The sequence below is a fragment of the Strongylocentrotus purpuratus genome, unplaced genomic scaffold, assembly GCF_000002235.5.
Source record: "Strongylocentrotus purpuratus isolate Spur 01 unplaced genomic scaffold, Spur_5.0 spur5_contig_865, whole genome shotgun sequence".
NCBI classification, from domain to species: Eukaryota; Metazoa; Echinodermata; class Echinoidea; order Camarodonta; family Strongylocentrotidae; genus Strongylocentrotus; species Strongylocentrotus purpuratus.
Genome location: NW_022145574.1, coordinates 1208077 through 1233925, shown reverse-complemented (window position 1 = coordinate 1233925; position 25849 = coordinate 1208077). Strand labels below are relative to the sequence as shown.

Below are 25849 nucleotides of genomic sequence, written 5' to 3'. Positions count from 1 at the left end.
CTGATACTTTTCAGGGTTCCCACAGAAATATGAAAACTAAAGTCCATGACTTTCCATGACACCTTTTTGCCTTTTGCTGTAACAAGACAATTTCACTTTTGGTATGGATTGCAGCATCTAAATACCACGCCCATTGTCAATTCAAACTTAAAGGCTGCTATAGCCACACACGGCCCACACCAACAATTAATTCACATGAATTTGGGTTTTTTGTTTCATGTTTTTCCATCACCATTGAAACCCTGACAAATCCTTCCCTACAATAAACAGACAAAGAGGTACACCATAATGATTAAGGCAGTGCATAACCGTGTACTGAGGTACTCGAATTCACTCCCATGCTTACAGGCAAATACTCAAATACTCGGAGGCCATGTTTTTTGCCTAAATTGTTCCGAGTATGATAAATTGTACTCGAGTAGTTGTCAACAGTGCGAGTACTCGAATATTTGAGTACTCTTTGCAGCCTTAATGATAATGAATGTTTCCACGTAGAAGGCTCGATCAGTTAACACGTACTTCACAATTTTGGCATTTCTGTAATGTCTCCCCGTATTATTTTCTACATAGTATATTTTGGCATGTTTTTTTTTTGTGCAAGCTTATAACGTATGCAATTGTAAGATGGATTTTTACAGCTAGAAATCTAGACCATAACGATGTATCTTTCCGCATGGAAGGCTCTATCAGCAAACATGTGTTCAGCGATTTTGGCATTTTTTTTTTTCCTCTACAGCTAATTCCTAAAAGGACATTTGTGCGTGGTGGTCTGCCATGCTCAACTTTTGTCACAAGTACACTGTATGTATAACGAGTATATATGTTTTTATATACTCTGAACAATGCGGCAGTATAGGGTTTTGCTCTACAGTGAATGTAGAATCAATTCCCTTTCAGCTCTAAACTGACAATACTATAACGTCTGTTTGGAGCCAGAAGGACGTTAAGTCTCTGTTAATACTTTAGCAACTGAACCGCCCGTCCGTTTACATCTGTTTTCAACGTGCTGTAGTATCTGATCATGGGGTCTACCATGACAATGATAAACGTGCGTGATCCTTACGATGTCTACAGTAGGATTCTGCATAGAAAAATAGCGCATGTTTCATATTGTTCAGAACAATATCAAACTGCTCTCAAAATGAGAGTAATATTGCAACATCTTCCAGTGAGTAATGGGCCATTTTTACAAAATCTCTAGTTGCTAATGGATTAAAGTTAATGAGGTAACGTCCTTCCCGTTCAAAACAGATGATAATCTACGCAATATAATCTACATGCTATAATCTATACAACTAAACTACAATTTTCGCGATCCTTTCTTGATCGGCACCTCCCCGACGGTGTTTAATCTCGGCCTCGGGAGGTCACCGAACATCTCCGTCCCGTCGTTAACGCTAAAGGACAGCGCCCTCATGCTGGCAACCATCCGATCAGGCTCCGGCATCGGCACCTAAAACAAGATAATAATAATAATAATAATTCGTTCTTTTATAGCGCATTTCAGGACCACAGGCCCTCTCAAAGCGCTTTACAGATGTCTTATTACCCCGGTCATTGGATTCAATACTTGCCTACACACTTTGTGTGCACAATCTCCACTCCCTGGGGAGCATTCCAGCCAGGTGTCATTTTTACAAGCGCACACTTGCTAATCTAAGCACATTAGCTTTCACATCCTACAGGGTACCTAATTAACACCTGGGTGGAGAGTGGCAAATGTAGATCAATGTCTTGCCAAAGGATATTAGTGCCACGGTGGGACTTGAACCGTGGACCTTGTGATCCACAGTCCGGTGACATATCCACTCGACCATGACACCTCTACACATACAAAGTAGATTATAGAGCTCTGGGTCTGTAGTATACATTACAATTTTCTCTTTCCTAACTCTACAAACACACTTTAATTCTTCTTGAGATACTGATCAGTGCTCTTTTACACATAGCTGGTCAAAGACTTTGGTATTTGGTATTTTATGACAACTTTTTCCTTAAATGTGTTTTTCCCACAATTTGAAGAGCCATGCTTTTCAGGGAACATGTCTTATCTGATGTTCCACACTTGCATAATAACAATGATAACGCTCACAAATTATTGTTCACCTCTCCCAAGAACTCAACCTTCATTTTAACAACGTCAATATTTGAATCCATACCTTCTCCTCTGCTACCTCTTCAAATGAGTGCTTCTCCTTCTTCCACATCGGCATGGAGATAGGGACGGAGGTTGCGTACTCGTGAAGCACTCTGTCTCTCGTCATGGGCGGGGCAAGGTTCTCATCATTCAGCGAGTTATCTGATCAGCGAAGCAAATAGAGGTGTCTTGGTTAATTGGTTATATCCCAACATCACTATTGTTAAAGGCATTGTTTATCAATATTTCCAGATTTGAGATCTGAGATGCATGGCCCTATGTGTTATCAGTGTCTGTGATATGGTGTAAAATTGAAGCCCTTAAAAAAAATGTGCTTCAAAGTGATCATGAAGTGCATCAAAAAAGTAAAAATCTTTGAGTGACCGGTTTTACCATACTCATTCTCCCCGGTAGACTGTAGTTATTAAAACCTTCTGCATCCACCTGGGTGAGGCCAGATGCTCTCATATATTTTTCTATTCTATCCCATGTTTTGTGTGGTCTGCCACATGGGCTTCAGCCAGGCAACATTCATTGCTTTCTGAAGCCAATGGCTTTGCTGCTTTCATCTGAATACCAACCGGGGGGCGGGGCCAAATGTCAGGGGGCAGTTATACTGTAGAGAGTAGGAGCAGGGGTCAAACTCTCATAAGGTCGGATTGTAGTTTTTCTGATACGATTCTTACCATTCGTATGGCTTTCATATGAATACCACCCTAGTAGAGGGAGGGAGGCATATGTGTGGGGGTAGTAATACTGGGTGGGAGGGGGGGGCAGACTCTCAAGGGGTCAGGGTTGTGGCATTTCAAATCCGATTCTTACCATCTGTATGGCTTTCATATGAATACCACCCCAGGGGGCCAAATGCCAGAGGGCATTTATACTGGAGGGGAGGGGTGTAAGGGGGGGGAGGGGTGCAGGGGGAGGGGTGTTGGGGGGAAGAGAGGTTGTGATATTTCTAATACAAGTCTTACCATCTGTACTGCTTTCATCTGATTCAAAGAATGGTTCTTCATCTTGGGTGAACCCCTCCAGATCAAACATGGCTGAAAAACAAAAGAAGTTGGATCATTTCAAAATTCCATTAACTGCACAATTGATATTTAACCGTGTTGGCATAAAATTTGAACTGGCTTTATGAAAAATTTGTGTTATATTAAAATAACATCAGATTTAACAGGTTAACTCCAGCTTTTATATTTCGTTTCAAGACCAAATTTGCAATAAATCAACGGAATAGCCAAATGAAAACTTATAAAGAATAGAAAAAGACACTATATCATGTTTATTTACATTGAATAAACAAGAAAAACAATCAACAATAAATGGAAATTTCTCCACATGCTTTGTACATAGTGCAAAATCATAGGAATATGAAATAATGAATTAGCGATAATTCCAAACAGTTTAAGACATGGAACATGTGTTACAAGATGCCCTATCCATGTGCCAAATAAAGAATTTTTCGTCACTCCCATGAACTAGATCAGAAAGGTCTTGGTTTTGTCACTCCATGACCAAGATCAGGGGGGGGGGGGGGGCATGGAATTCACCCTCTCTCTGGCTGAAAGACCAACAAAATAACCCATCTTTTCTAGGGCTAAGGCAAGCACACAGACAGCTTGTGATACGAGTGGCGCAATCCCTCTATTGAAAATCTGGAAAAATGGGAGACACTTACTATCTGCATCTGAGCTGGTTCTGGTGATATCTCGGTGTGCAGAATGGGCGGGAACGGATCTAGCAACACTGCTGTGCTGTAAACAGATAATGAAAAAGACAATGTCATAACTATTTCTGTATATGAACCTTCAAAATCAGAATTTCCTACCACCAGCATCATCATCCCCAACCCCACCACCACCGTCATCATCATCATTACCATTATCATCATCATCAACATCATCACCATCATCATCATCATTACCATCATCATCATCATCATTACCATCATCATTCTCATCACAATCATTATCAACATCATACGCATCATCACCAAAGTTTTGTGATCATACCTGCACTCTACGAGCTCGTTGTAAGATAAGACTGAATTCAGGCCTTGATGATAGCATAAAGTTACTGATACATGTACGTAGACTATCAAACATCACCTCCACCAATACCAACTCAGCACAATCACCATCATCATAATCCTCGTCGTCATCATCATCAACATCGTCATCATTACCACCACAGTATCTTGATCATACATGCACTCTACGAGCTTGTTGTGGGATAGGTCTGCTCTTAAAGGGATCGTTTAACAATGTTAAATCTGAGATACACGGCCCTACGTGTTATCAGTGTCTGTGATATGGTGTAATATTGAAGCCCTAAAAAAATCCCGCTTCGAAATGATCAAGAAATGCCTCAAAAAGTAAAATTCTTTGAGTGACCGGCTTTACCATACTCGTTTTCCCCAATAGACTGTAGTGTTATGAAAACCGTTCGGCGAACGGTTTTCAAAATTTGTAATTCCAATCATAAATATCTTGATAATCAGACAGGCGATCGACTTGTAAAAGTCATGGGGCTCTTGATTGACCTCAAGCTTTATAATTATCATTGCAGCATGAGCTAAATCCAGAATTTTGTTTAAGAATCTGAGACAAAGTTACCAGATCCCTTTAATAGGCATGGACGGACCAAAGTTACTGACAGATCGTTGATCATCATCATCATCATCATCATCTAACTCCACACTCATCACCACCACCATCATCATCACCAACACGAACACCACCACCATTACCATCACCATCACCATCAGCATCATTACCATTACCATCACCCTCACCGCCACCACCACCACCACCATCACATCATCACCAAAGTATCATGATCATACCTGCACTCTACGAGCTTGCTGGGGGATAGGTCTGCTCTTAATAGGCATGGACGGACCAAAGTTTCTGATAGGGGCTCTCGATGCTGGTACGGATGAGGCAAGTTTATCTGATGCTGCAACTAAAATAAATTTCACAAAAATCAGCACATATTAAAAACAAAAGATATAAACAGAGACTAAACAATAATCAAATAATAGGAGATAAATGTAAAACTGTAACTGATGCTGCAAGCTTAATGAGATAAACACAAAAATAATGAATACATTAAAAAACAATACTAGATAAACAAAAAACGCAGAAACTATATTGCGCATGGAAACATAACAACACCTTCAGGTTCTTAGTCAACTTTTTCCCCTAAGGAAATGAAAATTATTAAATTTGTGTTCGCAAAGTGTTATAATTCTGAGAAGAATACTGTTATACCAGAAATTTTCATTAATTTATTCATTATTGACTGTTTTGTGCTATTGAAACTTTCATGAATTTCAAAATTTCATCTAGTAATTGAATTGTTTACCACAACATAAACTTTAACAAACTCAACCACTCAAAAAATTTGGTGAAACTTTCTCTTCTCATTCTCACAGAGGCGGCGCGATAGCTCAAGCGGTAGAGCAGTGGTCAAAACCAAGTCGATGCACTAGTGCCCTTTGGTAAGGCATTAATCCTCATTACCAGGTCCCTCGGAGAGGACCTAAAGCCGTCGGTCTTCTGGTTGCTTACTAACAAGCATTTATTGCTTTCTTAGCTGTCAGGTAAAATAACCACCACAGTACTTGATTTCATGATATAATGACTCACATCTGGTTTGCACAGCCCCAGGCCTTGTAATTGGCGTGGTGGGTGGGGTTAGCGTATTATCCAACATAGCATCTGATAATGAATCTTCCAGGCTCCTCTCTTCAGCATTCAAGATGACACTGTAATGAAACGATAAATAATAATATTGGGTTTTTGTATAGCACTCGTATCTGTCTGACTTGACACTCCTGGTGCTTCTGATTATTACCCTTGCTTTAGCAAGGTTGCCATTACGGCGCTCTATTATTTAAGGAATTAAATCCTGCCAGGTACCCATTTACATCACCTGGGTTGAGTGTGGTGAATGTAGATCAATGTCTTGCCAAAGGCGGGACTCGAACCGCAGACCTTGTGATCCACAGTCCGGTGACGTATCCACTCGACCAAGACACCTCTACGATGAAAACCTACGTGTATTTATAAAGCACACCTTTTTAAGGTTAGTTGCGTTTCAATCTGTGAATTAGTCTTGACTGGAATTTCTCATCAAAGGCGAGCACACCTATGAGCCTCCATTCATTCAGTAGAATAAAAGAGCAAGAATGTTGATAAGCAACCCCAGAAAATGCAACAAATACAAACTCCCACTCGGTGAGACTAAGGAGCAAATTGCTGGCTACTATGATACAAACAAATGACACAATAGCCTGTAAATTGCCACAAGATCATAAACGTCTAGATCCCATCAAATGAAAGATATTGCACTGCGATGTTGGACTATCCCACTCACCCAATGCAATGCACTTGGTTATGATATAAACCCTGTACTCTCAAACCAATGAGGTCATGGTGAAAACATACAAATTCCTGCTCTTTACTGCTCTCTTACTTCTTACAAAAATAACAAAATACAGTTTTCCTCTCTTGGCCACAAGAGGGCAGCACATACGAAAAGTCATTAGATCCTACCATAAAACTAAAACAAATCACCAAGGGCAAAATGTAATGCTTTACTTGATTCTATCAGTTAGCTGGCAACCAGAGTTCTGGGCTATCCCAGAAAAGGTGCTGGAAAGTGCTATTCAACTTTCTATTCTTTTACACCTAGTACTTTTGATGCCTTAATGCACTATAGATTGTTATCTAGCAGAATTCTACATGTATTCTCTGTCTCTAGTTCCTACATGTAAATGGCTTTCAAGTGGACTACCTTACATTCTAAGAGCTATCCAATGTTGACGCAAACTGTCCATTCTCTATTTCATCATTTCAACATCAGTTTCATCCTCCAAACTTACCCAACCATGACATTCTTATCCTGGTATGCTCTCTTCTGCAGATTGCTGAATGCTGCTTTCTGCTCCTCGCTGTATCTCCTGAAAGAGTGAAATATTGAGGTGAAATGATAATATTCCGTTCTTGTAGAGCACTTATAACATTATGATATAACTTCTCCATGCGCTTCCAAAGGACCTAGGATATCTTAACCCTGGCTGGCAACTGTAATAATAATAATAATAAATATTTATAACGTGCACTTTTCTAATTAATTACTCAAGGTGCTATACAAAACAAAATACACAAATCTCTCTCCAGAATTTTAACAACATAATATCATTTGTAACTCTGAATAAATAAAACCGTTTTAACATGTTTCTGAAAGGTTTCTAGGCATTGAATGTAGTGCTGAGTGCATTCACCGAGTATCTTAAAGTTTAAAATAAAGTATGTATGTTACTCTGGACAGGTAAGACACATTTAAGTGAAGAAGAGTGATAAAATACGAGCTCTCCATCCAATAAAACCAACAAACCTATATCTATCTCTTCAAATTGGAATATACATGAAAGGCCTGTTTCAACAAAGAAGGGTGTATTAATATTAGCCCTTTATCCAAAAATACCAAAAAAATCACTAGTGTCTCACAAAAATTATGAAAGAAGTATGAAACTTAAGGGCTCTTTGAATGCAGGAGGGTGTACTTCTTAAAAGCAAAAAATCTGGAAAAGGAGGGACCCGTTTCACAAAGTCTTTTTCCAATGACAGTGACAAATCTGCTGATAACCAATCAGAAACAAGGATTTCACTAGCTTCCAACAAAACCTGTAATTTGTCACTGATGAAAAGTTTTGTGAGAAGGGGCCCATAACTGAGGCAATTTGGATTATTCAGACTTACACGGGCAGGTAGTCCTCAAACATGAAATGCTCCGAAGCCATATTAGACCTCAACATCCAATGGTAGTAACTCAAATTTAATTGAAGTTGCATGTAATCAAATGACAAGGAGTCCACGTATATACAAGATGTCACTCGCCTCCTGCAATCTACATGTACATGTACACCTATAACTATGCAACATACACATAACTATGCAACATACACTCCTCAATGTCAACAACGGAAAACTACCCTCTTCAAACTCCAAATTCCCTGCTCCGATATGAAAAAAACAACTTAACCACATCATCACCAGAACTTAATGCAATATACACTCAGTCAATCCAGAATTTTGAATCAAGGTGATGTGAGGGTTAATATGTAGAAGTTCTGTCAAGATCTTTGTTTGTTCAGATGACAATGCAAGTCTAGACATAACAAAATGCTGGGAATTTGAGATAATAAACAAAATGTTTTCACCAGATGCTAATGATAGCATGTGCAGCATTTTGATGCGTACATGAACATGTGTATGGAGGTGAATACCGGTCACAGGAATTTTGTAAACAACTAACAATAGATCATGTACATGTACATGAACATCAATAGGCCAGTTGGCACAATGCCTTCAGATTTTAAACATACTGCTCGACAAAAGATGCCGTTGACAACCGAAAGCTTGTATCAGGGACTTGCCTGACATTGCAACAGATCATGTTGACAATGTGGATTCTGTCCATACAAATACTGTCGTTCATAACATTTCAATACATATCTCAGCATCAAGGATTCTCTGAGAAAAAACAGTCATTATAACTCAACAGGTATACTTTTTTAAAGCTCACAAATTCAGTAAACTTTTTTTTCTTTCTCACTTGTTCTACATTTGATGGCAGCTTTTCTGGGCTTTCCTTTTTTTCTTTCTCTCTTCGTTTGTTTTATTCTTTCTTTCTTTAGTTTTTTCTCTCTCTCCCCCCCCCCCCCTCTCTCTCTCTCTCTCTCTCTCTCCCCCTCCGTTGCTCTCTCTCTCTTACCTTATTTCTTTGCTGATATATTTCTTGAGATGGTCTTAAAGCTACGCTACAGTCCTTCAATCTTTTCAAGTCCTACCCCCCCCCCCCCCTTTCCACATCCATCACTGGCCCATTTTTTTCTTTCTTTCTTTCTTTCTTTCTTTCTTTCTTTCTTTCTTTCTTTCTTTCTTTCATTCTTTCTTTCTTTCTTTCCCTCTCTCTTTCTCTTTCTCTTACCTTATTCTCTCTTCCATGGCTAGTTTTTCTCTGCTGATGTATTTGTTGAGATGATCTTGCAGCTGTGCTACGGTCTTTCTTATGACCTCCTGGTTCCCTGTCATCGGATGTACTGTTAAGAAATAAAAAATAGTTAACATCAATTATTTAAAAATGATATAGAGCCCAAAATGAAAATAAATTGCATTTCCTTGCAAAAATCTAAAGATACCCCAAACAAAAGGGTAAATACACATCTGATCCTACCAACATCATTTCCCTCCAAGTCATAAGACCTGCTAGACTTACGTACATAGAAGATTTAATTAACGCCATCTTAAACATAGGGCTTACACCTCTACAATAACCCCACCCCCCCCCTTCGACCTTAGCCACACTTGTCTTATTAACTACTTTTTTGCCATGGCACCTCCCCCCGACCTTTGCCGCACTTCTCTTAATGACTACCGATTCTCCTTAGCCCCCCACCCCCTCCCCTTTCTAATACATGTACCTCCGCCCCTCCCCTCTATAGCCCCCCATATAAAGTTATAATTGTTGCCTTAGCCGCACTTTTTTTATTAACTACTGATTATACTTAGCCCCCCCCCCCCCCCCTCCCTTTCTAATACATTTACCTCCGCCCCTCCAAAGCCCTCATATAAAGTTACAATTTGTTTCCACCCATTCCCACCATCCACATCCACATTCACACACAGACCGAATGCACTAACCTAATAACAATGCAGAGCTGCCAACCTGTCATTCTCAAAAAACATATTATTCAACTTGAAAAAGCATATTTTTAGGTGAAAAAACATATTTTGCCTGTTTTTAATTTTTTTTTGTTATTTTCCCTGTAAAATACTATTGCAACTATGTTTCTTTGATTAAAAATGTGTTCAATCATTGACATCTGAAAATAAAACGCTAAGTCAATGAATATGAGGGTCGAATCAATTTGTACACAAAGTCAATGCATCAGCAGGGTCCGGTGTTTGTTTTTCATTTGACTTTTTGAAGATACCATCACATTCGAAGGGCTTGCGATAATCGAAAAAACTTGTAATAAAATCACTGATTTCTTGATTTTTAGCGCTTTTTTGGAGAAACTGTTTCTTATAACTGGGCTAAGCCCCCGCATGCTTTGGAAATATGGCTCTGATTCCGCATTTTTGACGGCAAAATTTGGCTTTTAGGATGGATTTTTGGAAGTGACAACGGGACTTTCTTGTACTAGTTAGTGAGTGACAATGTGTGTAATGCATTGGTATGTATTTTGCGTGTGTTAAGGATATGGCAATTGGATTCGCTGGCTCGATACTCGGTACATGTACCGTACTGTATGCATGGACTGGGGAAATGTGCATGTCTTTGAGTGGTGTACATCCCCTGTGTTGTGTGCAATGCGGATGCGTGCGCGCTGCAGGAATCGCCAATACAAAACAATAGCACAACTCTGCATACGCTCGTTCTCACAGCCAGCCACGTTTGCACAGCCATACTCGAAACTTTCGAAAAACGTATTTTAGCACAGCAAAACGTACAAACGTATTTTACCCCCCAAAAACGTATTAATACGTTAAAAACGTACTACTTGGCAGCTCTGACAATGTAGTTATAATTTTTTCTACCCGTTCCCCTCTTCACCCCCCCCCCCCCTTCCACCACAATAATAATAATAATAATAATACATATGATTTATAAGGCGCCAAATCCACTTGACAGTCAAATGCTCAAGGCGCAGCTTGTGCAAAAGATGAAATACATACATGATACATTTATACAAAGTGCGATAGGAAAGGTACAGACATGAAAGGTAATGGTAATCAATTATAAGCTAAATCACATTAACACATTAACTAAATGCACTCACCTAATGATGAGCTGTTAGATTTTTCTCCGCTGTCGCCCAAGACCACCTTGTACAGGGATGAGAACGTATCCAATGACTGGATACTCTCCTGTCTCCTTTCATCGCTCTGTGAGGAAATAAAAATATATTACAAATGCATTCAAACCTATCGTAAGTCATTCGAGACAATGGACCACATTGTGTGGTTTGCCGTGTTTACAAGAAAACTAGAACATATGTTGACCTTAGAGTTTGTCAGACTCTGCAGAAAAATATTAGCCAATCAAAGCACTCTTTTAAAAGACCCATTAATTTAGTTGTTTCATTCAAAAACTGTACAAGCTTCCATTAACATTCATAGTTGGTATCATTATTGGGATACTTTATTTCATATTCAATTTAGGTTGTATAGCTACCCAACCTGGCCAGATTTCTCTTATATGCTTTTATGTTTAAGTAACGTTCAGCATTTAATGGATAAATGTCTATCCACTTGAGCATTCCAAAAAACATGAGAAGACTACAACAAATTCTTCCTCTCCTTCCGCTACCTATAGATCGAGGGAGTAGACTTACATGTATGCACACTCAAGAACTAAAGTAAACTCATTTTTATTTAGAAATGATTTCATAAAGTCATATCTATAAATAGGACAGAACATAGGGAAAGGCAGGGGGGAACTAAACTCCTGAAACAAAATGTCAACAGGATTTCATATTCCTGCGAAAGAAATCTATAAATAATGAGATCAACATGCATACGTTACTTGAGGTAGCAATGTTCTACACTAACAAAAAAAAGTTTGTCACAAAACACCTTGTTTTCTGTAAACACACTGCACGTAGACAAGAAAGAAAATCTAACCAGGGTAGCTGCATCAATAGATTTTGTGTTCATTATATTTATCAAACAAATATTGATTGCATGCAGACAAAACAAGTGATAAAACTACATCCATAGACTTGAAATGAAGAAAAGCAGGCACCATTTTATGTACCAGAAGAAGCTCTTTAATCCAGTGTTGTACTCCAGTCATATAAACAATACCTTTACCAGGTCTACCGACAACATACCTAACAGGAAACAAAACTAAATTTACTTTCTAATGTCTAAATGGCCAAGATAGATAGGAGTCAGTTTGGTGATAGGACAGAGATAATACAACAACATAGATGGGATGGATAGCAACTTTTCAGTGATTTGACTACACATGCTTAATGCTCAATTGCAACTACTCTAGTTTAGTCATGGCATGGAGAGTACGACAGTGTATTGCAGTTACTGCAGGTCCCAAAACACCACCAACTGATACTCACGATGTGAACAAACACCAACATCACACCAGCTCAGTAATCGGTGTGTTGACTCATCACTCAGAAACTAGAACACTCAAATTTTTCTGTCATCTTGGTTTGATTGTAATCTTTCTGATAGTTCTCAATATGTAGTTTCTAATAATAATTCCACCAATTTTTCTTCTATTTCACAGCGTACCACAAGGTTCTATCCTAGGTCCTCTACTGTTTTTTAATTTACACTAATGATCTTACACATTCAGCTGCACCTCGCAGTTAATGAAATGAAAGGCCTTCCCGCGTGGGTTTTTTTAAACAGATCTGGCTTGCTGCCGACAGAGTCGTTTTTAGTTTTTTTTAGGTCGAAAAAGAGGGGTGCGGTTAATACACGAGGGCGGTTTATACACTGTTAATTACGGTAGTTATACACCAATCATTGACACTCATTTTTTTTTTTTAAACAAACACCAACATTACACCAAATCTAAGCTTTATAGTACATACTTGTACAACTTACCACAAGTCTGGTGTTAACTAACACCCTCTCCAAACCCTTAGTAGCATGGGTAGCATATGATGGTGTCTTGCAGTTAACACAGGTCCTGATACACCAATCTCCAACTGTAGACTTGTGCACCAGGTACTTCTGCTCCTGTAGTGTAAAAAAGGTGTATAAAATTAATTAGTGTGCAAATAAAATAAAATAAAAGAATACAACAGGCTACAGTGTAAGCCGATTTTATGGCGTATGGATATGTTCACAAATTATAGGCCCAAAGACATTTTGATGACATGCTGTGTTAAATTTGCAGTCCTGAGAGATTTACAAAACTCAACCCCCCCCCCCCCCCCCCTGAAAAACAGCTTTAATATACACATACAGCATCTAAGAAACACTGGTTAAGGAGGTTTCAACCATTTGCAAGTTACATTAATCTAAAAGCTCTATACATGTTATAACAAGTGTATAATTTCTTCAACATAATCATGTAGCATGTCTGCAATTTCAGAACAAAGAGCACTTTAGAAGTAGCCTACCAGACATGTCAAAAGTTGAAAATGAAATTTTCCATACAGCAGCCCGAGCAGGAAGAGGATAACAGCTATAACAGGCAGGAAATATGTTTCACAGTTGGACATGAACACATGTGGCTGCCTGGTTAGCTGGTATAAAACTGCATGCCATTTTCTACTCCCATAAAATGTACGCTGAAGGATTTGTGTACTCATTGTCCAACTAGTTTTAAAAGAACATGTACTGTACAGTAGATCAACTACACATAACTTCTGTATGAAACATGTGTAGTCCAAAATGTACATTAAAATGTGAGTTTACACACAATTGACAAAATGATAATCCTAAACGAGGGAAGCGCTTCAGCTCACATGATTGGGGATACTTGATAACCCTATAGTCCAAGTTTCATTGACTAAGGACTTATACTTTCAAAATTATATCAAAAATTCAAAAACTTAACCTTAGGTTAAGTTTTTGATGTTGACGCCGCCGCCGTCACCGGAAAAGCGGCGCCTATGTCTCCCTTTTTTGCTACGCAGGCGAGACAAACACTAGACTTGTATATTTACTATCTGAAATGTGTAGTATATCATATATAAAATAATGTAGGTTTACACACCAGTTAATGATGAAACTATTTTCTTTTCAAATCTTACAATTTTATATGAATAGATCTGATACATGTGTAGTCCCACGTGTACACTTATGCTAACTGGAACACGAGATATGTTAGCAAGACAGAGATCTAGAACTGAGAATCCATGATGCAAATATTAGGAAGAAAAAGCATCTGAAGAGTTTTTTACTGACAGAAACCTTTCGGCAATGGCTCTCCATAAACTTTCTGAAAGTTTGTCACAAGGAATTTCTGAGAGGAAACATCCCTTCGTGAACTGCCTATCCTTTATCCAATAATCCTCCATCATCAAAAATAAACCAGTTCACGGTTAGCACTTGTCCCAAGTGAACCTGAATATCCACAGATATTTGAAAAATGAAGAGGTCCCACTTTGTACATTTTGAAATAATCACTCCTACAGCGATGGAGGTGCTACATAAATAAACTTTGTTTCCCCTGTGTATCATGGAGTGCATAAATGAATAATGATAACATAACTTTCATGAGCACGTATCCAGTATTTTGTTTCTGTGTATTTCAAATTTGGTCTGCAATGACCTTTATCTGCTCATGCTCAGACTGCAACTATGAACCAGCGTATTTACCTCTGTGACTCCACCCAGATCCAGCTGCACCTCGGCGATGTCCCGTTCAAAGAAGGGCTCCCTAAGCTGGTCGATGGATAGACCCAGGAGGGTGCGGTCCAGGGGTTGGAGGTCTTCTCCCTTGGTGTGGATGTTGATGTTGAGACACTCACATGTCAGTTTGCCCATGATCTACAAGCACACGGGGAAACAAATTGTTTCACGTAAAATGTATTACAAGACAAAACACTCAGGGGCCTTTCACATAGGTATTAGATTGATTGTGTGATACATTTTTACCATGACAATGAGAAAATTCTGTTATTATGTTAGAGAATACATTAATTTATCTTTGTAATGTATTTTTCTTTCGCTCCTATATTTGGTATACTATTAATGTTATTTTCAACCATCACTCATGTAAATTATTCTTTTTACTGTATAAATATGTTTCATGTTATATTTTATCATTTTAATTGTAAATCATGCAAAATTCAACTTTATGTTGCGACACATGATTTATTAATTTCTTTGAAATAAAAAACATTTTTAATGAATGAATTATTCTCCTACATGTACACTAATCAAATTGCTAACTTCAGCCCGGACCTGATCCCAATGCCAACCCTAAAGTTTCCTAAACCCAACTTAAAACCTAACTGCAACCTAACCCTGGACATTTGACGAAATAAAGCCCAGAGCAATTGTAGCCAGAGCAAATGAAAGAGCACTGTAGAGATAATATGAGAAAGGTATGTGCTTGGAGTGTCGCTAAATACATTAATCCCTATTGTCATCAGCATCCAATTTGCAACGCATAATCAGCCTTTCCAATTTTTACACCGGATCATTACTTGCATTAAATTCTGGCAATGCATGATCAACATCACAAGCTCTTGGCAGGGGTCAATGTTTATTTTCTTCATGAAAATCACATGTCAATCACATGTACCGAAATTAACGGTGTATAAAGCGCACCTTTTTGCCGCCAAATTTTTTTTTTTTTTTTTTTTTAAAGTTTCGATTTATGCCCCTCCATCTGGCGCTATGCCTGGCAATGTCTCCCAGCTCAGTAATGGTGTGTTGACTCACCACTCGGAAACAAGAACAACACTCAAATTTGTCTGTCATCTTGGTTTGAAAGTAATCTTTCTGATACTAGATTTCAATATGTAGTTCATAATAATAATTCCTCCAATTTTTCTTCTGTTACATGGCGTACCACAAGGTTCTATCCTAGGTCCTCTACTGTAAAAGAGGGGTGAGTTTAATACACGAGGGCGGTTTATAAAACGTTAATTACGGTATGTCTTGTCAGTTAACATAAACAGGATTTACAAGCAAGATAAGCAAAGCCCTGTGATGTGACTGTAACAAAAATTGACTTCTGTTTAAAAATCTGTTCACCGACTTTCAACGCGTGATGCATGAATGGATTTGGCCGTTAGAGAGAAGAATCGATTACGAAAAGTAATCTGCAAGGCCTGTGTGTAATTACAAATTTACAATCATATTTTTCATGTTCATCATTTTCATGTTTTTGTAGTGATTCAGCCAGAGCCAATACGGCTCTGGCGGTTATATGCGCGTAAGTCCCGCATTCGGGCGACACCCGCGGTAGTTTCCGCGGTCGGGTCGATTATTGGGTACATCAGATTGAACCTGAGACTGCACGCGACAAACACTGTTGATTGCCCGTCTCTTCTGTCTCTTCGGTCTACTACTACTAGCGACGGTGGAGCTCCACTCAACGAGCAACACTTCAAGCGCTTCTTGAGACAGACTTCAAGCAGTATAGTATACAGCCTATGGTAGGATAAATCCTTATTATAGTCGGTTTTGTAGTTATAGTTAAGATTTAGGCCCAGTAAGTTATATTCCGCTCCGTCACTACAATGGCGTAATCGCTCTTTTTCGGACCTGTAGGGGCTAGTTTTTTTTTATCGCGCACGTTTTTGAGCCGCCATCTTGTCGGCGTTCACTCGTGTGTTGAAGGGATTTTCTATTTTCGTAATTTCATTCGTAGGGCCTTGTAAGCTTGTTTATTCCCTATTGGTAGTTGATTAGTGCTGTAGATTAGTATTTTAGGGACTCGTAGAGTATTTTCAGTGCTGTATTCCGATTTTTGGGTACTCATTTCGGTGTTTTGGGGATAATTTTTTGTGGTCGCGCACATGTCCGAGCCGCCATCTTGGATACGTTGACTCGTGTGTTGAAGGGATTTTTTATTTTTGGAACTTTTTTCGTAGGGCCTTATAAGCTCATATTTTTTCATTTCTTGTCTACTTAGGGTTGTAGGATAGTTTTTTAGGGACTCGTTGGTATTTTTACGGCCGTATTTCGATTTTGACATCGGTTTCGGTCAGTTTTTGTACTTAAATTTGCTCGTTTTTTTTTTTTTTTCTACTCACTAGACTAGTTGTACAGCCGTTTTTTGTCGTGCTCGTAGTTTTGATCCTCTCGCCAGAGTTTTATACTGTGGAGATAATTCCACGGTGTTCTTTTTCGGTGAGGTATAGGGTCGGTTAAGTAGAACTTAGTAAGTAGGGGTAGGCTCTATTTAGACTAGTTTCAACCCTCTTGCCGAAGTATTATTACCGTGGAGATAATTCCACGGTGTTTTTTCGGTGAGGTATACCATGTATACTATGGGTATAGGGTTGTTTAAGTAGGAGTAGAATTAGTGAGTAGGAGTATAATTAATTTAGTTTCAACCCTCTCGCCGAGGTATTATTACCGTGGAGATAATTCCGCGGTGTTTTTTCGGTGAGGTATACTATGGGTATAGGGTTGTTTAAGTAGGAATTTTTTAGTAAGAAACTAAGTAAGATTATGAAAGAAACTAAGTAAGATTTTGGAAAGAAACTAAGTAAGTTCTTACTTTTTAAGTAGGCAATAGGTCTTTCCTGTAAGAAACTAAGTAAGAAACTAAATAAGCAAGTATTTTCCTTTAAGAAACTAAGTAGTCTAAGCAAGAAGTATTTTCCTTGAAGGAACTACGTACGTTAGTAAGTAAGCAAGAAGGAAGGATTGGGTAGGTACCTAAGTGGCATTTTTTGACTGTCAGTCTTGTTTTGGATATCTGTGGATTTTGGGTTAAATCGTGGGTGGTATTTAATTTCATCTTCATTTCATCATTACTAATATTGTACGGCCATCTCGCCGAGCATTATACCGTGGAGATAGTTCCGCGGTGTTTTTCGGTGAGGTATATTGCCGGTTTAAGTGTAGTCCTTTAGTGTTACTTAGTAGGGTTTAGTTTTGGCCCGCTCGCTGAAGCTGTTCACCGTGGAGATAATTCCGCGGTGTTTTTCAGTGAGGTTTAGGGTTTCAGTATTTACCTGTCAAGCACTTAGTAAGGAATTAGGAAACTAAGTAGGGTATTATTAAGTAAGCAAGAAGGAAAGAGTGTTTGTGTATTTAATTTTATCATTTGGCTATTTAATCGTTGCTGATTTAAAGCCGGTTATGGCCTCAGAGAAGGTTAAAGTGAATTATGGGACTGAGGAGGCTTTACTGGCCGTTGTCGATAAAACAAAGTCTGGCAAAATTATTAGTTGGAGGGAGCAATGTGGTAACTTAACAGAGGAATTATTTTTGCAGTGTCCCCGTCTCCATGAAGCCAAGGAGCTTTTACGTTTATTTGATTTTGAGCCTTATCAGGCTAAGATAGTTAAACCTACAGATGGAGGCCCAGCTGGGCCTGTAGCTAGTTCTACGGCTGAGCAACAGCAGGGGAGGAGCTCGCCGCAACCGGCCAGCTCCCCAGCCGAGCCCACAGCCGAGTATCGGCTTAGGGCCGTTGACTGTCCGCCGTCCCGGGAATCCCCGCCCGACAGGTCTTATCCTCCTAGGGAATCCCCGTCCAGAGAACCCCCACGTAGGGATTATTGTTATCCCTCTTCTAGGGATTTCCCTCCTAATAATCATGGTCCATCTTCCAGGGAACCCCCCCGTAGGGATTATTATTATCCCCCGTCTAGAGAATCCCCTTCTAGTAATTGTGGTCCGCTTTCCAGGGAACCCCCACGTAGGGATTATGTATATCCCCCTTCTGGGGAATCCCGACCTGACATTCAGTATCCTCCCAGGGAATCCTCACCTGTGGGTCAGGGAGAGTACCGGTCGCAGGGGCGCCGGGATTGGCCCCCCCGTCTGCCGAGGTCACTTAATTACGATGGGCGAACAAGTTGGCATTCCTTTCTCAGGAAGTTCACCAGTTATGCTGTATCGTGTCAGTGGAGTCCAAGCGAGTGTTTGGATGCGCTAGGCTGGTGTGTGGAGGGGTCGGCCTCAGATTGTTTTTCGAACCTTAGGGATATGGGCACTAATTCTTATTACCATATGTTAACAGCGATGGGGCGTCGGTTTGGGGCTACCCGATTTCCGGAGGAGGCCATAGCCGAATTTCGAACGGCTCGCCAACTCCCGGAGGAGTCTCTCCTTGGGTGGTCCGACCGGCTCCAAGCATTGTCCTTTGAAGCTTTTGGGTGGGACCAACGGGGTGACAGCACTCAAATGGTATTGCAGTTATGCCAGGGTTGTACGGATAAGGCGGCGGGTTTAACAGCTCTCAATACGCGCCCGAAGTCCGTCGAGGAGGCCCTGGAAGCCATCAGGTGGGCGCAACATACCCAACGTGTTGTTTATGGGAGCGAGGCTCGCCGTACGTATTCGGCTTCTCGGCAGCAGGTGCAGCAGACTTGCATGTACGATCAGGAGGTGGACAGGTATGATACGGTAATTTATCATCATAGGCAACCCCATCCCCTAAATCGTTCCCCAACAGTTTCCAAAGGTCAAGATGTTCCCCGTCCGGCTCCTGTGGAGGACCGGGGGAAGGTCACAACGCCTTTTGAAGTTCAGGCCAGGAATGACATTGGCTATTTAAAAGAGGAAGTCGCCAGTCTTAAGACGCATGCGTACAATACCGATTGTATGCTAGAAGAAATACTGAAGACTGTTAAGTCTTTGGAGTTTTCTATGCTTTCCAATGCCCGCCCTCTATCTCCCGTGGCTACTGGTGTTCCGGAAAACCTGGAGGGGTCGGAGAGCGAGGCCGATCTCCGATCTGGAAACCGAGAGGCCTACAATCGGTAAATACTGGGGTAGTTAATGTTAGTGACCCGCCGGACTCTTCGGTCGGTCCCTTGGACAAGGTAGTTAATGTTAGTGACCCGCCTGACTCTTCGGTCGGTCCCTTGGACAAGGTAGTTAATGTTAGTGACCCGCCTGACTCTTCGGTCGGTCCCTTTGTCAAGGTAAATAATGTTAGTGACCCGCCTGACTCTTCGGTCGGTCCCTTTGTCCAGGTAGTCGCTAGGACGGCCGTGGTGCCTCCTTCTAGTGGGAAGCGGGTAGGATGTAAGGTTGTTGGGAGTCCAGGGCTCCAGAGTAAGGACCTTTTCCTTTTCCAGCCCACCCACAGGCTCCCATTTTGGATTCCTCGGATCGTGTTTGATCGGGGGAAATAACATGTTAAGTATATATATTATGGTTCATTATCAAAGCCATTCACAACGGCTCGTCCGCGAGGACATGGTGCCTGTTCCTGTTCCTGGGAAATAATATGTTTGTCTTAAATATATATATTTTAGTTCACTTTTGTTTACACTGTTTAATTTCATTGTAAATCGTCCATTCTGAGTTCCTGAACTTTAAGTGTTGATGTTTTTAAACTGAATAGATAACAATTAAATAAAACTGAAAAGTTTCTGCTTCGGTTAGCGGAGTTATCTATGCTGAATTAGCTGCTCCGCTTTAAGAGCTGACTAGGAAGCATTCTTTCCACAGGGAGACAGAGCACTCATGTGTGTTCGAGGCCATAAAACGGCCGGCTTTTGATATCTCCCAAGTGACACTACGTGGTACTGGTTCCAATAATAAGTCAGAATATGATCATGTTTTGGGGGAGTAATTCCTCTGGAGTAATTCCTCTGGAGTAATTCCTCTGGATCAACAAAAGCCTTTTGAATTTGCTTGATGGTGTTACGGGCCTGGGTGCCCTGAATGATATCAGGAACTTGCCGGCAGTGGCTATTGTGCCCCCGGGTGCCGAGTGGCCCAGAGAATGTAATCTTATTTTGTTGGAAGTGTTTTCACCTTCTATATCATTTTCCATCTGATTTCAGTGATCTGCTTTTATCATTCTAATACTTCCTATATGCACCGTTTGGACTGCCTGTAGGGAGCCGTTTGGCTCTCATGTGGGACTGCCCAGTTTCTGGACATTGTACCATCCAAACTGCACTTGGGGAATGGAGAGCCATCGGGCTCTTCCCCTTTTCTGCACACTTATTGCCATTCATCGTTTATGTTGATCACTCACACTTTCATGCTCGGTCACCTTGGGAATTTAATGTAATGCCCCGGTTAATCCCTTATGCCTGTGCCAGGACGTTTTGCAATTTGTCATTATGTAATATGTATAACCGGCACGGTAAGGGTTAACTGGTATATTTCTGTTTCTTTATGCCTGTAATGCCCCGGTTAATCCCTTACGCCCGTGCCAGGACTGCTATTCTTTGTCATTTACACGTGACACCGGCACGGTAAGGGTTAACTGGTATATTTCTGTTTCTTTCTGTTCTTGATCCCTGGGACATTTCCGGGACTTGAATCCTATTTAGTACTTAAATATACCAAATTGTGGAATACAGTGCATTTTACATTTTACAGTGCATTTTACCTGTACTTTAAATAATATTTCCCGTACCAAAGTTTGGAATACAGTACGTTGTAAGGTATGATAAAGGCGCCCGCCCCCTGGAAAGACCAAGACTTCACTGGTGCTGGCAAGGAGGGTCCTTGACCCATCCACCAGCGGGAACGGCGTGACCCCGCACTGCGGTACGGGAGTAGTTTTAAGTTAGTTTTAGTTTAGTTTTAGTTAGAAGTAGGCTTCAAACTCATTAAGTGGGGAATAATGTAGTGATTCAGCCAGAGCCAATACGGCTCTGGCGGTTATATGCGCGTAAGTCCCGCATTCGGGCGACACCCGCGGTAGTTTCCGCGGTCGGGTCGATTATTGGGTACATCAGATTGAACCTGAGACTGCACGCGACAAACACTGTTGATTGCCCGTCTCTTCTGTCTCTTCGGTCTACTACTACTAGCGACGGTGGAGCTCCACTCAACGAGCAACACTTCAAGCGCTTCTTGAGACAGACTTCAAGCAGTATAGTATACAGCCTATGGTAGGATAAATCCTTATTATAGTCGGTTTTGTAGTTATAGTTAAGATTTAGGCCCAGTAAGTTATATTCCGCTCCGTCACTACATTTTCAAAACTTTTGTTTACATGTCTTTCCACACAGCTGCATGCAGGTACTACAAGTATGCATGCCAGACCCAAACAAGGCAAGTCTAAAGCTGGGTGATATCAATATCATATTTCATAACTGCTCCCATCAGCAAGCCTGTAACGTATTGCCTGGAATCTGGATGACAAAATCTAGCCTAGGCCTAGCTTGGCTTGTCCTTTGCCTTCACTGGCTTGTGCTTGATTTTTAAACAAAATTGGACTCACCAAACTGAGACTCAGTGACACTGACAGTAAGTCAGCCTCACAGTCACAAACTCAGTTTCACCTACACCAGTACTGGCAGTAGTACGAGTAATTTAGATCTCGATCAAACCATTTGCTCACTCTCACTGAAGTCAATGATAACTCTCATGCATGCAGATTCTTTAGTCATTCCGTCTGAGTGTGTATCACTTTTTCTATCACCAGCTCAGCTCAGTAGCTGATCACTCCCAAAACAAAATTAGTCAGCTCAAACTCAAAGTTAGTTAGCCTCAGCAGCACTCACTGTTTATTGCTCTTAAGTTATACAACTCATTCTAGCTTCATAATTATCAAATGCATTATAAAGATGATCATAAAACATGAATGCTTACCCTTTCAGCTTGCTGATCTAAGTAAATTATTGATAAATAAATCGCACTTCCATCAAATTTTGTCGTCAACACTGCGCTCGAAGTCTCAGCTGATTTATTTCGTCAGCAAAGGTACTAAACATTTCGGCCACAGTATTTACGGCCACCATTCAAATATTCGTCATACGTTATCTTACAGATGAATTTTTGAGAAATTCTGTATAAATATGTTCAAAATTATATATAATTCATGAAAATTGAGCAAAAGTATAAGTACTTACGCATTTATTTTTTGCGGGGGGGCAAACAAAACAAATATTTTCACTCAGTAAATGTTGTTGGCGAATAATTTATTACCGAAACCTTTTGTGGCGAGATGTTTGTGATCTCGGGGCATGTGAAGAGATTGCGAAACTTGTGTACACGGTTCATGCACGTATTTCTGAGGTTGAATCATGTGATACAGACACAACTCGTTTCTTTGAAAAATAAGCGGCGCCAAATGCTATTGAATATACAGTTTATTTACTTCAAGTATGTGGCTACTATCTCGTATTTTTGTCGCGCTCGGGTCGCAGGAAATTGAGCAGCGCACCTGTCGTCCTGTCCTGGGATTCCAGGCATTACAAAAATGCCTTGACCCAAATAAAAAGAATGGGTCGATATCGCTGTGACAAACTGCAAAAAATTAATAAAATCCACAGATGAGTGATCTTCAAATAGTCCAGTTCATAATCTCCTGACTAAGTTCACTGTGTCACAAGAAAACTTATCCATGTTGGCTTTGAATGTGTTCTTCTCGAAATAATTTTCTTATACCGATCGAGGTCTCGTCTTTCTTTATTCTATATTGTACTGTTATGATATATTACATTTTGTTACATGTGATTTCTGGAAGACAAATACACTTGATACTTGATACTTATTATTATCCAATCCAGTCGGGTACTTTGAAGAATAAAAATTATAATTTTCATAATCTTGCTTAATTATAAAGCCCTGTCTTCCGGCGAGTTTTTGATGCTGATAATGAGGGGCCGTATTTTGAAAATAACTTGATCAAGGTAAAAAGTATATACTTAGGCCTAATATTATTGTCATAACAAATTTAAACTGAGTGGATTAAGCATTTATTGGTGTTCTAGGTCTATATTTAGGCGTGTTTTGCAGTCATTAGACTCTATACTGCATGGTTCAGATTTGTTAGACAAACCATAGACCTACCAACACCGTAGTTCTATGGACAAACATATTTATCATGCCAACTGAAAAGGTAACATTATTTTCATAATATTGCCTCTCCAGTATAGGCTATACATGAACTCACTTCGCTATTTTACTAATCATCAAAATGTTGCAATTTAGAATGGGACGCTCTTTTATTTTGTGTGTTTGGTCTAGCCTGCATTGTTTTGTTTTTATTTGTGCTTTATATTTTTGTTTGTTTTTAATTATATATGTTTTTCTTTTTGTTCAGATGTCCTCCGTTATGGAGTCCTCGATATCACATTTATAATGCTGAACTGAACTATAATATTGACCATGTTTGGCTTGAGTCCAGAGAAAATCCAGTAATAAGTTTAAGTACAATGAAAAGTATACGTGTGAAGGGTCTCACCCCCACCCCCGCCCCTTTCCCGAACTTATGCCCTTTCCTCTTTTGGCATTTTCAGCAGGGGAAGACCTTGAGGCCGATCAAAGCCGTATGCTTTTGAAACAAACTATCTAATAAAGTCTACTACTACTATAGTATTATTCAGGCGCATACACAAGGGGGGGGGGTTGGGGGTTAACCCCCCCCCTTTGGTATTTTGTTGTGTGTAAACCCCCGGCCCCCCCTAACCCCCCCCCCCCCCCGCTTATTCAGCGGTGGGCTGAGTCGTTGCGATTTTTTGGGGACAAAAAAAAAAAATTAAAAAATGTCCTCTTACCCCCAACCCCCCCCCCCCCCCCCCGCTAATTCAGCGGCTGGCTGAGTGGTTGCGAAATTTTCGGCCCGATTATAAATGTTAACCCCCCCCCCCCCCCCCCTTGAAAAAATCCTGCGTACGCGCCTGGTATTATTTATACTTTCAACTTATTTCTATTATTTTCTGTCTCCCTTTCCCCATTGGAGCTGTACTGGCTGTTATCAGGTAATGTGAATTAACTGTACTTTACTGTACTGTGATTACAACTCAACAATTATTGATTTCTATCTTCGGTTTTGTCTGATTTTGTTAAAACTTTCACCAGTTTGGTTATCATATTTGTTATTGGGCAGTTTGATTCCCCTTAAACTATAATTAAAGTCTAGATATCATCTATGAACGAGACTTGAGTTAAATCATTTAATGTGATTGCAATCAATTCAGTAGACATAAGTAACTGTCTTAAATTACATGACTAACAAAATTGGGGCTGACAATTCGCATAACAAGGATTCTTTTTCTCTTTCGGTGGATACAATAATAATTGTTAATGCCACTGGTGTCGTCTAACATAATTTTACTTGAACATCACGCGCCGGAATGCCTCGAGGACTGTAGAAGAATATTTACGACCAAACCTATCTGTCTTAGCGGTCATCTATCTATAGGGCCACCTCATGTATTTTGCTTCTCTTGAGAAAGAAATATGGGGTAGAACCAAATGCGGATCCACGCCTCCCCCTTCTCTCCCCCTGGCATAAAAAAAACTTTAAAAAAGAGACGGGCCTCCACACCCGCAGGCACGTAACCATGGGGGGGGGGGGGGGCACGTGCCCCCTAAATTTCCAAGATCGGTTGTACTTTGTAGACCCCTTTTTTGACATCGATCGATTACATGTATGTGCCCCCCCCCCAAACATCAAACTCTGGCTACGTGCCTGCACACCCGGCCCCCATGCACTCAGAGTTATTTAGGGTACGCGTATGCGTGTTCCCAACAGCCCCCCCCCCTTTCAGCATAAGTCCTGTGTGTAAAGTCAATACGGGTAGACCTTTTTCTTTTGTTACTAGCCGGAGATTTTTGGAACACGCATGTGCGTACCTCCGTTTCCCGTAGTGTGAGGGGGGGGGGGCGGTCCACCACGCCGGCCGCGTCTTATTTTTTCGTATACAAAAAAATAAAACGCCCCCGGCCTGGCCTGGCCAAGGAAAACGTTTAAAAAAAAGATGGTTACCACAAATTTACTTTTTTGTGTGCTCTACCCCCCCCCTCCTCCGTTGAGCGAAAATAATGGTCTGCTCGATTTTCAAATTTCTGGCCCCCAGTGGATTTTCTCTGTTTATATAATGGCCTACATAGGAAGGTTGGACTGAAATATAAGTATAGAGGGCGACATATCCAAAGCAAAGAAGCTTGCAAAATTGAAAGAAGGCCAGTACAATTTCTATTTCAAATTTCAAGTACGTTGTCTGGACAAAATGACCCATTAGGGCGGCACCCCCGTATGTCTTACTATGTGAGTACCCCCAGTGTTTGACACCCCGCTCCTTTCAAAAGCTCTATCAACGCC

General features: G+C 40.5%; 2 protein-coding genes across 3 annotated transcripts; one reads left to right on the top strand and one right to left on the bottom strand.

Annotated features, from left to right (window-relative positions):
* Nucleotides 1-538: 538 nt before the first annotated feature.
* LOC105436529 lies at nucleotides 539-22442 on the bottom strand. Of its 2 annotated transcripts, none has more exons than XM_030973505.1 (12): nucleotides 22390-22442; nucleotides 14512-14682; nucleotides 12787-12921; nucleotides 10995-11100; nucleotides 9140-9251; nucleotides 7029-7106; nucleotides 5791-5909; nucleotides 4986-5104; nucleotides 3819-3894; nucleotides 3112-3183; nucleotides 2160-2299; nucleotides 539-1453 (listed from the first exon to the last, which is right to left on the bottom strand). In XM_030973505.1, exons 2-12 carry the CDS (start codon nucleotides 14677-14679, stop codon nucleotides 1301-1303), a joined length of 1278 nt encoding a protein of 425 aa, XP_030829365.1. In that variant the 5' UTR covers nucleotides 14680-14682; nucleotides 22390-22442; the 3' UTR covers nucleotides 539-1300. The 2 variants fall into 2 exon arrangements, with proteins under 2 accessions (XP_030829365.1, XP_030829371.1); XM_030973511.1 differs by lacking the exon at nucleotides 22390-22442 and adding an exon at nucleotides 22019-22038.
* On the top strand, nucleotides 17430-21689 carry LOC115919494. The gene is made up of 2 exons (XM_030973494.1): nucleotides 17430-19598; nucleotides 19650-21689. The coding sequence occupies exon 1, from the start codon at nucleotides 17959-17961 to the stop codon at nucleotides 19588-19590; it is 1632 nt and encodes a 543-aa protein (XP_030829354.1). The 5' UTR covers nucleotides 17430-17958; the 3' UTR covers nucleotides 19591-19598; nucleotides 19650-21689.
* Nucleotides 22443-25849: the final 3407 nt, after the last annotated feature.